Consider the following 16,363-nt stretch of genomic DNA (forward strand, 5'->3'; position numbering starts at 1 on the left):
CAGCGAACCCCGCATGGTTCGCGCCGGCTTCTGTGACTAGACATCTGCGCCGTTGTGCTTTTCCTTGTGTTTTTACTTTTGGGGCACGTCCCTTTAACCTTGAGTGCTTCCGCCAACTAGTGTGACAAAGCATCGCGTTGCTGTGCTTTTCTTTGTGTTTTTTTTTCTGAGGCACGTGCTTGATAACATATTTTTATGACCATCTTTTGGGCACAACGCCAATGCTTTTTCACGCAATAACACAAGTAAGGCTTTCACCTTAAAAAAAAAAAAGTTCCTTGGTTTGATTTATGGGCAAGGGCTTTGGGGATGCCAAGAAGGCCTTCAGAGACACCAAACGCTACGTAGACCCCTATTTGAGAACCACCGCTTTAATCCACACATGCATGGCTTGCACTAACATAACATCGCATACGTATGACCACTATGAAAGAGAGAGAGAGAGAGAGAGGAAAGCTGCTTTTGTAGGAATTTTGAGCGATGGGTTAATTTTCTCTAATCTTCTGGGAGGAGATAGCGACATCGGGGCAAATGTGGGAGACACAAAAGAGGGTCCTGCTTGGAGGGGAGCTCCTTTTTCACCTCCTCTTCGGTGGCGGTCGGAGTGCTCTTTGGATGACGTCACAGGCAAGCCATAACGCAGCCAATTTCCTGCTGAGGATCAACAAGCCACCTTTCCCTCGTGACAGCATCATATAGACTTTCTTTCGGCTAACGCAAACTTCAAGCGTGACTCTCGAGACACTAATTTATATGTGAAGTCTTCGCTATATATGTGCCTTACACATATGTGTAAGAACATCCACTTGTTCGTAACCACAGCCTACAAGGGTAATCCTGTCTGACGGAATCGCCACATTGTTTGTAAGTTCCTTGTGACATGTGACGTCCACACTCCTATTTCAACGCATGCAGACCAAAAAGAGGGCAGTCCTAGCAGAGAATACATCGATGCAATGCACATACGCCCAATGCCTATTCAAACAAAGCTGGGGGCTAGACTGCAACTACGCTGTACCTTGCAATGTAACAAAGGGCAAGACAAAGTTTCTCAACATCACACGACTGAAACGGACGGCTTGAATGGGGCACCCTCTCCTGCGGCGAGCTTGGGAAGCAGGACGGTGTCGATGCTGTGCACCACGCCATTACCGACGGTGGCATCGGGGAGCACCACAGTGGCATCGTTGACGGTTATAGCACCTGCTGCGGGAAAGGAAAGCTCCAGTCAGCTGCGCCGCATTAGCCAAGCTTGACACGCACCTCCATTTGGGAAAATATGACGCAATCTTGGCAAAACTCACAACGGTGTAAGAGGAGACTACAGTCGACTTCAACTAAGGGGGGACACAACCCCAAAAAAAAACAAATTCTGCAAAAAAAAACTTGATTTTGAGAAATGTCATATTTACATCCACCAACATCTAGAGAGTATTCCCGGAAAGTTTCATTAGATTGCACTGCATTGTTAATTTTTTATAAATTATTTTCGGTCTACCGATGCTAAAGAAAAGGTAGAGGTTGGAGCACTTTGAACACATTTTTCTCCACCAACATCTAGAGAGTATTCCCGGAAAGTTTCATTAGATTGCACTGCATTGTTAATTTTTTATAAATTATTTTCGGTCTACCGATGCTAAAGAAAAGGTAGAGGTTGGAGCACTTTGAACACATTTTTCTCCATTCCACTTTTTGGCGTAAATTTCACTTTAGGAAAGCTATCGTTTTGTTATTATGTAACATGGGTTCATTTTTATAAGTTTTTCTGGGGTGAAATTTGAAGGTGAAGCTAGTTATGATCTTGTATTTTTTTATTTTTGTCATTTTTTATGCTCAAGAACTAAAATTTTGGACAAAAGATAGAAATCTAAAAAACAATGTGTTTATGTGGATTTTTGTCATGAAAGGTGGTATAATATAAAAATAAAGCTCTATAGCTACCTGCGCTGAACTGTCCAAAAGCAATATAACACATGGAAACAACAAATTTATAAGTATTTTCAAAACGATAGTTTTCCTATGCAGACACGCCCACTTTCATCTTTGAACATTTGCAATTTCTTTTTATACTTCACCCAGGTTAATAAAATTTGGCAGAAATGTTCTCAACATCAACCGAAACAAGCCCTGTAAATATCGTTTAAATCGGACAAGTAGTTCAAACATTCACATTTTTGGGTTGTGTCCCCCCTTAATTTGACCTTGACGGAACACGCGAAATTGGGTCCAATTATTCGAAAATCGAATTAAAAGAAGCGCACGAAATGTTGAATATCCAACACTTTAGGTCAGGTGGGCTAACATTTTTATAACAATCTGCCGCAGGGCAGTGGCCGTGTATGTCCTTCGCATGTTTGGCAGTGCCAGCGGTGACCGGCGAACAAACCACACCGCGCTGCTGGCAACGAGGCACACGTCACCGTTGCACGTGTCACGTCATCGGCGGCCCTCCCTCACAAACAACCAATCAGTGCTCGCTGCAGCGGTGTAGCAACGGTTGTTTTCTGTTGAACCCACCTGATTGTGTCCCGTGCCTCAACGGGTGCTCTCTTTTTCTTTCTTTTTGCAATGCTACGTGCACATTAAAATTTTAAGACTTTTCTTTCGTTGACGGGCGCAGTTGATCGCACTTGTAACTTGCCCACCGCATAATTCAGAAAACAAAAGGCCCGATTTTGTGCATCACGCATGGCCCATCGTGCCTCTAATTTCATTCGACCACAGCCGGTTCTCTCCAAGTCAAATTAACCAATATTTTCTGTTCCAAGATCGAAATAACAAGTTTTTTTTTTATAATAGAAATGTATGGGCTTTCGTCGGGACCTTCGAACAGGGTCGAATTAAATGACAAGTTGAATTAACCGAGGTCGAATTAATGCGAGTCGACTATATTGTCCATCGTAAGATTTACCGGCACGCTCACCTAACTCGCACGCTCTCCTTCATTGAGCAAGAAAGCTTGTAGGCGCCTTTTACCTGCCCAATTGCACAAATGTCGAGAGAGAGGCTAGAAAGATGGGGCTTCCTGACTGTTCCTCATAATGGTTACGTACCCCACCAGGTAAAAAAATTAGAGGATTTCTGGACTGTAGCATTGACCTGGAGGAAGTCCAATGAACCCAAGCTGTAACAAGTTTAGTGAACGATAGAAGCCGCTGGACCGACTAGTGTTTAAAAATGTAATTTTACACAATGCCAGCCTCGAGACCAAAGCATGTGGGTAAGCCCGTTCACAGCCGCGAGACACTTGCAAGCCATATTTTCAAAAAAAGCCGACGTCTTTGTACCATTTAAGCCCTCAATAAGAAAAATCCGCTCATCCGGTTAAACGACAAGAAGGTAATGATGAAAAATAATCTGCTCATACGTGAATGACAAACACTGAATTCACATCTCAAAATATTGAAGATTAAAATTGGACCTCGGCAACGAGTCCAGGAGCAATTAACAGTTCTTTCGGCCGTGCCGAAATTTCTATGCACGGTGCTTCTACAGTCAGACTTCTACGTAAAACACCGAACACGTACCCATATCGAAATAGGTGCCCGTCGACTACCCATGAAAAGCAAGCAAAGGACATGACAAGTACCTGCCCCAGACTTTTGAGCCCACCTATTGTCAGTGACACACTAAGAATTCAGTGGAGCCTCCAGCCTCCAGCCGGTGCTTGTTTCCTTTCATCGGGCTTTGGCCGCGTGTGCCAAGAACTGTTACCAAAGGCAGAAAGCTCAAATGAAGGCGAAACACACATTGAATTCTTAGCCCGTCCCCGATTATACGCGTACTCCTTCACCCTTAAGCCAAGACTGCAGCCAAGGCTACAAGTGCGAGCTAGCCCGCGCTCCTTGCCTCGAGACGAGCCTTTCTAGCACAAGCACTCGTCTGCAAAAGAATGTTCCAAAGCTGGGGTCTCGCGCTCTCGTGGTCTTAGCCTCGGCTGCAATCTTAGCACGAGGGTGAGTGGAGTACCATGGCTAACTGAGATGCTCCTCCGTGCGAACAGTTTCTCCGAGCGTGGCGATGCAAAAGGGTGGAGCTCACCCCATCACGTGCCACATCTGCATTTTTGCATTGGCACCTAACAAACGCCCGTTCCCCGCTACTTCAGGTTACCCCCCATCATTGAGTAGGTGCTTGCTGAATAGTGTATGGTAATCGATCGGCTCAACTGGACTGCTAGCTCGCTCGTTGAGCATCCTTAACGCACTGTGCTGCCTCCGAGCCAACGTAAACAGAACATCTCGGGTCAGTTTTGCGTCATTAAAAACGCCTCGAGATGATTGAACGAGATGCTGGACGGATTTATAGCGGGCAACGTTATTACATCAGCTCGGTTGCGTAACTCCCGCGGACGAAGGTACTCCCCTCTCACCTATCAATTGAAGCCCCATTTAGAGGCTGCATTTCAAAACTGTATTCTTTGGAGATGCTACGCTGAAGCACCACCTGGACACCGTGCTCCGAAACCTGCGTAGCTGTAGTTATCGCAGCAATGGAATGCTGACTGTAGGGGGAAAAGGGTAAGTACTATGGGCAGGTCCGTAACCGAGTTTATCTAATAACGTTGATAGCGGGCCTTTTCCAGGAATGTCTTGTGACCACGGGAGAAGTGCTGAACACATTGCTCACTGTTCACGTCCACGGTCAGCTTCTGTCCTTGGAGGGTCTTGAGCTGGCCGGGACTCAGCCCAGCGGCGTACCACACGTCCGGGACCACATGGTACAGGAGAACCTCTGTGGAAAAAAGGCCAATTTGATGCATGTCGGAGTCGTTGGTCTCTTTGTTTGCTAAGAGACCGAAATTTGTAAGGGGTCTTTGTTTTTGGAGTTATTTCAGAGTAGGTGGTTTCGAAAGAGGAATTCTCAAGGTAATGAATGGGTTTTAAAAAGAATTTAGTATCTTGTGAAGAAATTTTTTTTTAGCTATGATTACTATATTAAAAAAACTGGAACTCAAATGTTTTCAGAGCGCTAAATTCTAAATATTGCATACTTTTTCTTAAAATTATTTGGCTATAACTAGAAAGAACCTGCAGGTGGTTTTGTGCACTTTTTTGTAATATTTTGCTAATAAAATAATTCACCACGTTTTCGGCACTTTTAGTGATATTATTCTGCCATGAAAATAGTTTGTCAAGTTTTTGGCACCTAAAAAGTGAGATCAAGAAGGTTAGAGACTAAGGGCAACACTGTAATATGCGCACAGCTGTCGAAGGCAGGGACCTTCACGAGTCATTAGCCTGAAGGACATTGTCATGCAAGCATTTGGAGCAGCACTGTACAAGAGTTTCTGTGACCACAAGTACAAGCACTTCAGCAGTTTTATGATTGGCCTGTAACCAGAGAAGAGCAAACATAAATTTTGAGCCGAACTCTGCAAATCTGGAACAAACCTTGATATGATTCGGCAGGATCATGGTAAAAAAGCAGCCAGTTGTGCAATGGGTTTTGAGTTGCGCTCGCGCTTCAATGGCAGAACATCGTCGGGGAAGGTTACCCTAACTTCTTTTTTGCGCTACAAAGCAAGTCTCGGAAATTTTTAATCACACCTTGTAAAAGAAAGGCACTCCAGAGAATAGAAATATGCACGATTAAACATTATGACACTATATGCAATCATATTTTATTTATTATTGCGCACATTCGTGGTATTATAAAAAAACAAGTTGAATAAAACAAAACTTATAAAGGAGGGACATTCACAAGTACAGTTGAACCTCGATTTAACGAAGTCACCGGGACCCGCTAACTATTTCGTTAAATCGGGAACTTCGTAAAATCGAGGAAGGCTGCGCGGAGAATCCGAATTTGTTTGTTAAATCGGGAAATTCGTAATTGTGGCTTCTTTAAATTGAGGTTCAACTGTACCATGTTTCCCAATTTTCGTCACTAGACTGGTTGCAATCCTTTTTGTTTTTATTTCGAAGAGAGAAAACACGCCTCGACCCACGACCTCAATGCTATAAAGCCACAATGTTGGGTACTGCACCCAACAAACACATAACACACATTCACACAAAAACTGAACTTCTCTACAGGAGCTGATATGGACTAGGGTAGCGTTAAAGGAACATTGAACAAGGTAGCCTATGGGGACACTTGCTATTACAACCTTTGTTTTGTTTTTATTATGAGCCAATTTCACTGAAACTTGTTACGTATATGTATTTCCTGGTGCCGACTCCAAATTTGTAATTAGGTTTCAAATAGCCGTACGAGATCAGGAGATATAAATATGTTTGTCAACATATTTCAAGCATTTCTTGCGGGGCTTTAAAGGGGCACTGACACCCCAAAGGTCGTATTCTTTTTTATTGTCTAAAACGATGCAAGTTGTAGTCATAGACACGCAAAAAAAATCGCATCGCAAAAAAAAATTTTCTTGCGCGCGCGCGCGCCTTTTTATTTTTGTTGTTTATATTTCCCGCGCTAACCTCCTCGCTTCTTTTGATCGGTGACGTCAAAAATCAGGAAATTTAGAAGCTTTGTAGGCGACATTTCTATAACATTTAATAACGGCAATCGTAAAACATGTTTTTTAACGCAATGACGAACGCACTACAGCCTTTCTTTTTGAAATACCAAAAATCAGATTTCGGTGTGATGTCGCTTCCTGAATTTGTGTTCTCCCTCGGAAACCTTGGCGGCGCTCGAGCAGAGGCTTATCGCCGAGTCGGGGAAGACCGGTTTTTCCCCGCGTCGGCTCCCTTCTATCCCGCCTGCTCACCTCCTCCTCTCTTCGGGTCGCGGTAGCAACGGCGCTTTGCTTCACAGCGTGGTGCGGAGGTCCGAAAGAAAGTCGAGTCGCAGGAGACCGCAAAATTTGACTCACTGCGCTGGCGCGGATCGCGCGGGAACTTCAAATTCGGCATTTGGAAATTGTTTTTTTAATTCACAAATACTGAATTCCCAAGTTTCGAATTTTGAGGGTAATGTCCCGGCATCATTTTCAATCGTTTCGGATAATAAAATAAATTACGATTTTGATGTGTCAGTGCCCCTTTAAGGTAATTTCGCTGCGTCAGACATGAAAACAAAATGCATAACCATGATGCCAGACATTGTTTTTGTGTCCTGCATACACTTTTTTATTTTGTCTTTGGTTTTTGTGCGCTGCGTTGATCTTGCAAAACTTAGAACCATAAATGCTGAAAAAAAATAAGAAGAAAATCCCGACGACGTTTTAACAAAATAATAGTATGAGAGGAAAGAAGGATCGTCCAGCATCCAACTTTCTTCATATTTCTACACAATGATCAAAACCTTAAAATATTATAATTCTGAACAGTACTTGTATACAACCAAATATAGTCTACAAACCTCGATATAGTGAGCTCAGCTCTTGCATTCAGGCTTTTTTGTGCTAAAGTTTATTACCTTTCAGAGCAGTGAGGTTGTTCTTCAGGTCATTCACCAGATCTGGGCTCAGCTTTGCAAAGGCACTGTCGGTTGGAGCAAAGACGGTGAAAGGTCCGTCGGCTGAAAAGGATACACATTATTAGAGTAGGCTGGTAAACTTCTTTACAGGAGCTGTTCACCATGCTGCTAAATGCTGCATCATCATCCAGTAGTGTCGTCTTAAAGGGATGGTGAACCGAAATTTGGATTAAAAAAAAACTATGCTGGAGATGTAGGCGGGACGCTACAATCCCTACAGCACTACTACTAAGGCGATATCTCAAATGGACGGCCATATTTTTGGAAAATGAAGTCGAGATTGAACCAGGCCGACGAGGCGTGTGACCGTGAAGATATCTAGTTTCCTCCTCTCTTCGCTTCGCTCCCTCAAGGCCGCGAGGCGGAAAAGACGCGAGACCGTTCCCTCTCCTTCTCGGAGAAACATGACGTCAACATTCCTGCCAAATGCGCCTCTCTTTTTGAAAAATACGGTCATCCGTTCGAGATATCGCTGTATGAGTGATGTTTTGGTGTTTGTAGCATCCCGTTGCACGCTTTTTCCGCATGTTTTGGGGAATCCAGATTTCGGTTCAGCATCCCTTTAACTAGAGGTGAGCGAATATTCTAAATCTCGAATAATGCATGAGTCGTGTTTGCTATCCGATTCTATATGCGGCACACTTTTACCGTTCAAAGTGTTCGGAGTTCTTCAAATATTTCTCAAATATAAATATCTGAGAGTTACGAATGATGCCTTCAGAATTCTCGGATTTCTTGGCCTCAAGCTTTACTGTTTTGTACTGCTGCCCTGCCACCGAGCTTTGCCACTTTGCAGTGTGCGTCAACGTCCACTATTTTGTGCCCGTCCGCTAGGGGAACTGGCTGGCGCTTAAAGGGGCGATGCAATGATTCTCGTACTTTGCACGAATACCGTTTAAAACAGATCCCTGATGTTAATGACCTGTGAAACACGTGTTCGTTTTTCACCCCATGCAATGCAATAGAAGTTCCAATAAAAAATGAAAGAAAAACGAGCAGCGTTCATCCCCTCAACTCGCAGCCAGAGCAAGGGGCCACGTGGCCTGGAGCCGATTATATGCCGCCAGTGTTGATCATGGCCACGCGCTGGGGTTGGCAAGGCACAGGACACGCGCTGAGTTCCAGACATTGTTATGATTAGGCTATTGTCATTTCAGCGATTGGACATGGGCCACTACCCGGATGCTTCTCGAACTATCGCTTACCACAAGCCCAAATCAAGTGCCCACGCAATGCTCGGGTCCAATCTATGAACCGCATTCAAATATCGTCATTGGGATGTACTACGATCCCCACGTTACGTCATCAAACTTTGCAAAGGAGAGATTGAATAAAAATGACCGCTTTTGTCTTTGAAATTACACCGTAACGAAGGAGTTTCTTGGCCAGTGGCATTGCATGCGAGTATCCTTGAGTCCCACTAGTGCCAGAAACTGTTGTAAAGTGAAAAACATTTCAACTGAATATCGTTGCACCGCCCCCTTAACAGCATCTTGGTAGGCTAGTAGATGGTCTCAGAACTTTCGCTCACTATTGGAAGTCGGCCTTCTCTGGTAAAAATTATAGTTCAACCCCTGGTTTTAAAGGACAGTGCCAGAAAAGAAAACCTCAAGCTATATTCAATGATAGAAATGGCATTTGTCATTTTGTAGCAGGTCTGGTAGCGGGCAAAATGTTGGTCTGGAGCAGCTACTGATGCTTTTGGAACAGGTGCCAAAATATGTTAGCACATTACTTGAATATGACAGAATAAAGCTTGTGGACAGCCCATATTTGATGATGACTAAAGGTAAAATTGTTTTTATAAAACATATAAATTAAAAAAAAAAGATACATAAATATAGCCATAGAAAAAAGCTTTTTTGAGAGAAGGCTCGGGTCCAAATTGGTTCCGCTTAAAATAGGTATATAAATTAATAAATGATTGAAATGTCCACTTCTCAAACAGATCAAAAGCTTCTTCATGTACACCAAGTGCAAGATTAAAGTTTCAATAACGCATCTTCCCCACCCCCCCATCCCACCCATATTTTTGTAAAATTGCAGCGAAAGCCAGCACATTCCCTAAAATGTATATGGATGAAAATTAATTTGCCTAATTTGTATGGAAACTGTGTAAACAACCACCCACAAAAGATGTGAAAATTTACATATGTGCCTCATACTAACATTGCACGTTACTTTGCACGTTTAGCAGCGTTGGAGCCAAGTTCAGTCAGAGTTCAGTGACCTGTCGACAACTGATGCATAGGAGCTAAGTTGATTATCCTACTTATTAGGATAAAGGTCTATATTTGTGCTCGCCTTTTTACAAACTTCTGAAGTGTCGGTCGAACTGTGTTACAGCTAAGCATAATTTACGAGCCCATCGAAATAATGCAAATGCTCTCGTGCATCAGTTGCAGCTACTAGTAGCAAAGCAGTAAAGCTCGACCCACGTACTCCAATACAAGGCAAAGAAGCTTGACGTGCGCCGCACGGTACGAGTCTTTCTGAAATGTCTTTGACACCCGCACTTACTACTTGCATGATTGGACCAAATTGAACTGAAGGGAAGCAATTTAATATTAGGTTTAACAGTATAGACCACTTACAACGTAACCGCTTATAGTGCAGGACTGGGTATAACGCGGCTTTTTTAAACCACCGGTTCGCCTCCTATAGAACTCCATGTAATTACATACAGCCTAAAATGCGGGCGCGCGAAGGGAAATACCGGTTATAGTGCGGTTTCTGGAACAGCCCGCCGACCGCACGCTTCCCTACGCGACACTAGATAACGGCGCCAGCCGCGAGCCGCACTCGCAAGGCAAGGAAGTTGCTCGAAGAAGCGGGCAGAAGCGAAAAGGGAGGCTTCAGTTGCCATAGCGACGGAGGGACGCATGCACGTGTCGTTCACGTGCGTGCGTCCCTCCGCTGCATTGGAAACAACCGCAACAACAGACCAATCGCAGGTCGAGGAGAAGTGTTCGCGCGCGTTGCATGCCGGTCGCGGTCCGGCTGCTTCTATCCACAAACATGGCGTCGGTTGTGATCGTCGCTCATCGTTCCGCGTAAAAGCGCTATCCTTGACAGTGAATTTTCGTTGTGTGTCGCTATGATAACCCAGCACGTACTAGAAGGAAAGATCCGCCTACTCGTGCGGCGATGTTGTGGCGGCACTCTCAAAACGGCAGAAACGCCCGTGTCGTCGTGTTTGTTTACTTCGACTACAGTGGTGCTTTCTAAGCATTTGTGTTTTCAAACATCGCCCGGATTTCTTATTTGGAACATTTCGTGCCTGTGCTCAAGTTGAAGGTATTACTGGCGCGTACCGTATAAAGGATGCGAATTTTCACGGGTTTTCATCGCCGGAGAAAAGTGATTAGGGTTAGCAATCCTGACGTTAGCAACGTCCGTCCGCAACCCGCGACGCCGTTAAAAGGCTGCGCCAGGCGAAAGTCGCTCATTTCTTTCAAAATGTGTGACACACTTGAGAGAGAAGTGTTTTACAAAGGTAAGTTGTCTGATGGCATGTATTTTGGCCTGAAAAATTGATGTTTCGGTTATAGAGTGGTACCGCTTATAGTGCGGATTTTCGCGACTCCCGCGACATACGTTATATGCGGTCTACACTGTAATCGTGGTTTGTGTGGCACCACACACACTCCTACACGAGGACCTTCTTTTCCCTTTCTTGCATCACTCAAGTTCATCTTGACGCAACTATGGCACAACTCTTCACAAAAATGGTATATTGGCGCGATGTGTAGCAGGCTCGCATTCATGGCGCAGTTTGGCGCAGCGTTTCGATCGCAGTATGTTCCAATGAATATGCTTTGCTCGCAATGCTTCATCATGTTTCATTCCACTTATCTTATCAGGGCTATAGAAGCCCTGATAGAAGTATGTGAAATACTTCTCACATAACAGAACAGTTCCTTTTTATGAGCATGTTTCATAGAAAAGTTTCTTAGCCATGATTGAAAGTTGTACAAGTTCACTTCACATTAAATGTAAAATATTCCCATTCTAAAATATTAAAATTCGATTCGCCCAATACTGATTCTAACGTACACTGGGTGCTTCAGTGAAGATATTTAAAAATCACTAAAAATAAGGTGAGAGAAAAACATACTCCTTCTGGGAACAAACTGCCAGCCACAGCGGACATCAGAGATTGCAAAAAAACATACTAATTAACTAATAAATTTGCTCAAATTTACTAAAATAATTTACAAAAAAAAGATGTGTGGTTTTATGCAGAAACTTTCTGAGCAACATCGAAAACCAATCAATCAATTCATTTTAGAAAAAATATACGACAGGCTCTGTATTTTACGACATTCCCAACAAAAAAACGCTCAATTCGGACATATCTATAGTTTTCCCTTTCCTGTTGGAGCGCATCTTTCTGCCAACGGTCCTGCCCCCCGTGGCCGGAAAGCGAAGCCACCGCCTCGCCTCCCTTTTTAAGTGTGGAAAGAAGTATGGCGCACGTGCGTTGTGCATTTAAGCCATCATGGGGCAGGACCGCTGGCACAAATATGGGCTCCAATAAGAAACCGAATCCTAAAAACGCGTCCAAAAAGCGTTTTTTAAGGAACATCGTAACATGCTGCACCTGCCTTAAATCTTTCTCACATAAGTTGACTTGGTGGTTTTCGATAATGCTCAGCAGGTTCCTAATTGGAATTTACTAATCATCTTTTCAATTAGTGAAGATAAATATGTTCACCATATAAAAAGACTATTAGTAAATTTTAGTTAATTATTAAGCTAATTAGTATGTTTTTTGCAATCGTAGACGGCCGCCGTAGCTAACAGTTTGTTCCCAAGTTTTTTTGTTTTTTTTCCAATTACTTTTCTTGGGGGGGGATTATGAAAATCTTTGCTAAAACAACCGGTATACAAGGTGTTCTGAAAAGAAGTACTCACTGCAATAGGGGTCGGAAAACTTGGCACCTTCACATATCAAGCACCTATTTTCATTAAAGGTTTGATTTAGACACATATTTTACCTTGCAAAATTTTAAGGCATAGCTCTTTTTGCTGTAAAAAACTAAAACAAGATCCTTGACGTTTCCAAGGGCGGGCACCAATGCAGATGACCGATTCAAACGAGAGCCGTGTTTTGGCGCCACCTCCTAATACATGCAGCAACCACTCAGACGAAAGCAGACGACAGAGTAATCGTCATTTGCTCGTACTACAGTGGCTTAAAGGGGGTAGTGTAGTTACCGCGTAGCCCCCACCATGCATTGGGAACAGCCATTCCTTGGAAGATGGTGTAGGTGGCGGTTCGATCCGCAGCTTCGTTAGGGTGCCTCCATCGGCTGGCAGAAAGAAGCACCCTAACATGCTTCATAACTAGTATAAATACCTCAAAAACAATTTTTTGTTTCCAGTGAACTTCCAATGACATGGTTTGTGTTTGTAGGTGAATAAAAATGTAAAACTAGCAGACGACAGTGTAGAGTCGACGGCTGCAAATCGATCGGAGCTGGCCGGAGCCAAGCTGGCCAAGCGGCCAAGCCGGAGCCAAGCGGCCAAGCCAGAGCCATAGCCGGAACGACGGTGCTGCAAGCGCCAGCGCCACCCGCGGCCGTCTTCCAACGCTGTGCCGCCTCTCCGGTTTCGTTCGTTACACTACCCCTTTAAGCCACTGTACTCTTACATCTCTCTGCTCATATCCCAGGCAACGTTTGGTGCAAGCTCCCACAGGTGACAAAAGTGAAGCCAAGGAAAAGCTGCCAGACTGCTCATGTTAGAAACAGCCTCAGCTTCTCCCTGTAAACTCCCATTTCCATCCATATTCTCTCCATATTCCTTTATATTCTCAACAAACTTGTCTGCATTATTGCATCAGCCAATTCGACAAATATAGAAGACCAATCTGTGACGGATAAAATGCAAACATCTCTGACAATGATTTACAGCTTTATTTCATGAGAAAATGGCAGATGACAACTTCAGTCGTTTGACTTACATCGCGGCAACAGTCCTGGTGTTCAGATAACGACAAAGAAAATGCTAAAATTTTGCTGCTCTGCACTTCTTTTTAACACAAAAGTACTTGCCTAAATATTCTCAATATAATATTAGCAGTCTTAGCCTCTTGAAGCTCCTTGCAACAAATTTAAACAAGAAAAACTAAAATCATCCATAGTTTCTTTTCAAACGATATAGTGGTTGCTTTTTGCTGTTTATGGTTCTCTTCTACTGTGCAACAAAATTAGAAATCTGCACACACACGTCAATCAGTGAACCGACAACGCTAAATTTCATTGCAAGCTTTGTTACCGTCGGCCGCATTATTTAAGCGAAGCAACCTACCGTTCAGATCATTGTAGAGGTCTGTCATGTTGATGAACGAGTTGAGAATGCCGAAGCAGGGGCAGCGCTGCAGTTCAAAGGCCGCATTGCCCTTGTACAGGGAACACATCACCCCAGACAGGACGTGCAGTATGCCGTTCGAGGCACGGTTGTCCGGAGCAGACACAATCCTTCCAGACGCAGTTATTTCCTGGCCAGAAGAGGGGTGCAATCAGATTCAAGTTCTTTATCTTTTTTATTTTGGAAAGGGGAGGCAGAGAAGTACAGGAGGATGCTTAAGCCTTGCCTTTAAGAGTGGATTGCGATAGCTAAACACATGAATTCCCACTTGTTCCCAAGCAAATGTCTCCGCGTCACCTGGTCAGTAGCGTGTCTGGCTAGCAACTGAAGGGTCGTGGGTTCACATCCCGCCTAATATTCTTCGAATTCTTTTTTTTAAGATACATGAATTACTCCATAAAGTGAAATCATTTGAGACATGCAGCAACCTTTAATTCCATTACATGTCACGTTTCAATCACTATCATTTCACGCATGACGTCACATTTCATGCGAGCAGTGTGGGTTATTTGAAATTCCTGCGCGAGGTCATGTGGCTTTGACGTCATGACCCTATTGACCAATCAGGATTTTCCCGTCGCGCCAGCGACGCCAGACTTTCTACGACACGAGCTTCTGAAAGCTATCGCTTTAAAAAGCAACTCGGATGTTGACTGACGAGCCTCCGACTCCCCCAAGGCAGCGGAGACAGCAACGCATGAATATGCGAGGTGTCCTAAATAGTATCTCCTAGCGTTTCTCCTCACCACTACTTTCGAGATCCCAGAAACCACCCGAATACCAGCAGTTTAATTAAGAGCCACGATGCCTTAGAGGGCAACTCCAATAAAAAATTGAAATGAAACAAATGCCCTATCTCGCTTTAGCGAGGCACAGTACGACCACAGACATTTGTTTTACCGCTAATGCCAAAGTACACTGTGGAAGGGGAGCTGCGATCCCTACTAAAACAGACGTCAAAAAGGTTATCACCAGCTTCTCAGCGGTTTAGCTGTTGCTGAAGCAACACTCGGCAACGCATTGCTCTCCGACGCCACTTTTGTCAAGCCGCGTTTATTCTCCCGTGCCTTTCGCAGCTGTATCCATGGACGATTAGTACTTCTTATTGCATTTCCACTGATGTGGTTGGCCTAAGTCAGGGGTCTCCAAACCATTTGGCTAAGCGGCCAGATTGGAGATCTGTGGCATTATCGTGGGCCAGAAAATCAATAAGCAAATATAAACGAGCAAGCATATATTTGAAAATAAATATTTAGCTAATGATGACGTTATGCAATAATTGGGAACTAGAATACTCACCGGGCATAAATCAAAGCACATAGGAACTTTGGCATGTTCACACAGGGAAGAAGATTAAAGAGAATGATAGTACTAATGTGGACAATGTGTAATAGATGTGACACGCGACACTAAGCACACTACACAGGGAGTTCTCAAGGAAAGAGAACAGTGTTTTTGACCCGGTTAAATGAACTATGCATCACAGAAAGCTCAAGCTCCGTGAGAATGTGACGCTCGCGGTTGGGAGCGCAAACGTTTGAGAACATGATGCTACCTGGATCAAAAGACAACTGAGAAAATAATAAATTTCTCTAGGAGCCGACGTCCACCTAACCCTAACATTGTCAGAACAGAACTTGACATTGTGAACGCTTGTCGGATTTATATCAGTGGAAAACACCTGTCAGCAAGCAAAAAGAAATTGTTTTATTTCTTGCTAACAATTTTATTTCACTGAAATAGATGGTACAGGTGCCTACAATATTGTTTCCTGTTTTGACGATATTAGGCTTGAATGGATGTCGGCCTTAGAGGAATTTAGTTCTTCCTCCGTTACCTCTTGATCCAGGTAATGTCATGCTGCCAAACTTTTGCGTTCCTGCCCAACCGCTAGCGTCACATTCTCACAGTGCTGCTCAAGCTTTCTGCGATGCATAGTTTAATTACCCTGGCCAAGAAACACGGTTTTCTTTTCTCGGGAACTCCCTGCAGATGGGAATGCGAGGACATTTTAATATACATTGCTACCCAGATATAAAACGGGGAACTCAGAATAGTGATGCTGCTGATGACAATGTCCAATGAATAATAAAATGAGAGGACCCTCATTGCAAAAGCAGTTTTCTCTCGTTTTTATTTTGTTTTCTGGTATCTTTCTTTCACAGTTGGAGCGCCTTGTGGTGCCGTTTTTTTCATGTGCACTTATTTTTTCTCCGGTAGCAGGGGGCTTGCTGGGAGCGGGCCGAGGGCCGGGCTTCATTGGAAGGGCCACACCCAGTCACGGGCCGATCGAAAGACATCCGCGGCCCGGATTTGGCCCGCGGGGCCGGGGTTTAGAAAACCCCTGGTGTATGTCATTTTGGAGCACCTTTCGAAGCAGCAAAAAGTATTTTTGGAGCATAAGTACACATTTAATTTTCATTCATAAGAGTTTGGTTAAGACTCGTGTTCAAAGGGGCGGTGCAGTGTTTCTCATACTTTGGCCAATCAACTTGCAGGAATTAATCTGCATGCGTGCCAGAAAACCATGTTTTCTGGCACGCCCTAGTTT

At 43.9% G+C, this 16,363-nt stretch overlaps 1 protein-coding gene across 2 annotated transcripts in view; it reads right to left on the minus strand.

The window, feature by feature from the left end:
* Window positions 1–353: 353 nt before the first annotated feature.
* The window catches only part of LOC8052939 (transforming growth factor-beta-induced protein ig-h3), a 30,557-nt gene continuing 14,547 nt past the window's right edge, over window positions 354–16,363 (minus strand). The window contains exons 3-6 of one of the 2 annotated variants that reach the window (XM_002399874.5): window positions 13,753–13,942; window positions 7,378–7,479; window positions 4,630–4,734; window positions 354–1,206 (exon numbers count right to left, since the gene is read on the minus strand). In XM_002399874.5, the coding sequence (XP_002399918.3) occupies window positions 1,058–1,206; window positions 4,630–4,734; window positions 7,378–7,479; window positions 13,753–13,942 (546 nt within the window). In that variant the 3' untranslated portion in view covers window positions 354–1,057. The remainder of the gene's footprint in view (window positions 1,207–4,629; window positions 4,735–7,377; window positions 7,480–13,752; window positions 13,943–16,363) is intronic. The other variant, XM_029975429.3, reaches the window with a different exon arrangement.

The sequence above is a fragment of the Ixodes scapularis genome, unplaced genomic scaffold (assembly GCF_016920785.2).
Source record: "Ixodes scapularis isolate PalLabHiFi unplaced genomic scaffold, ASM1692078v2 PGA_scaffold1__304_contigs__length_218370807, whole genome shotgun sequence".
Taxonomy (NCBI): Eukaryota; Metazoa; Arthropoda; class Arachnida; order Ixodida; family Ixodidae; genus Ixodes; species Ixodes scapularis.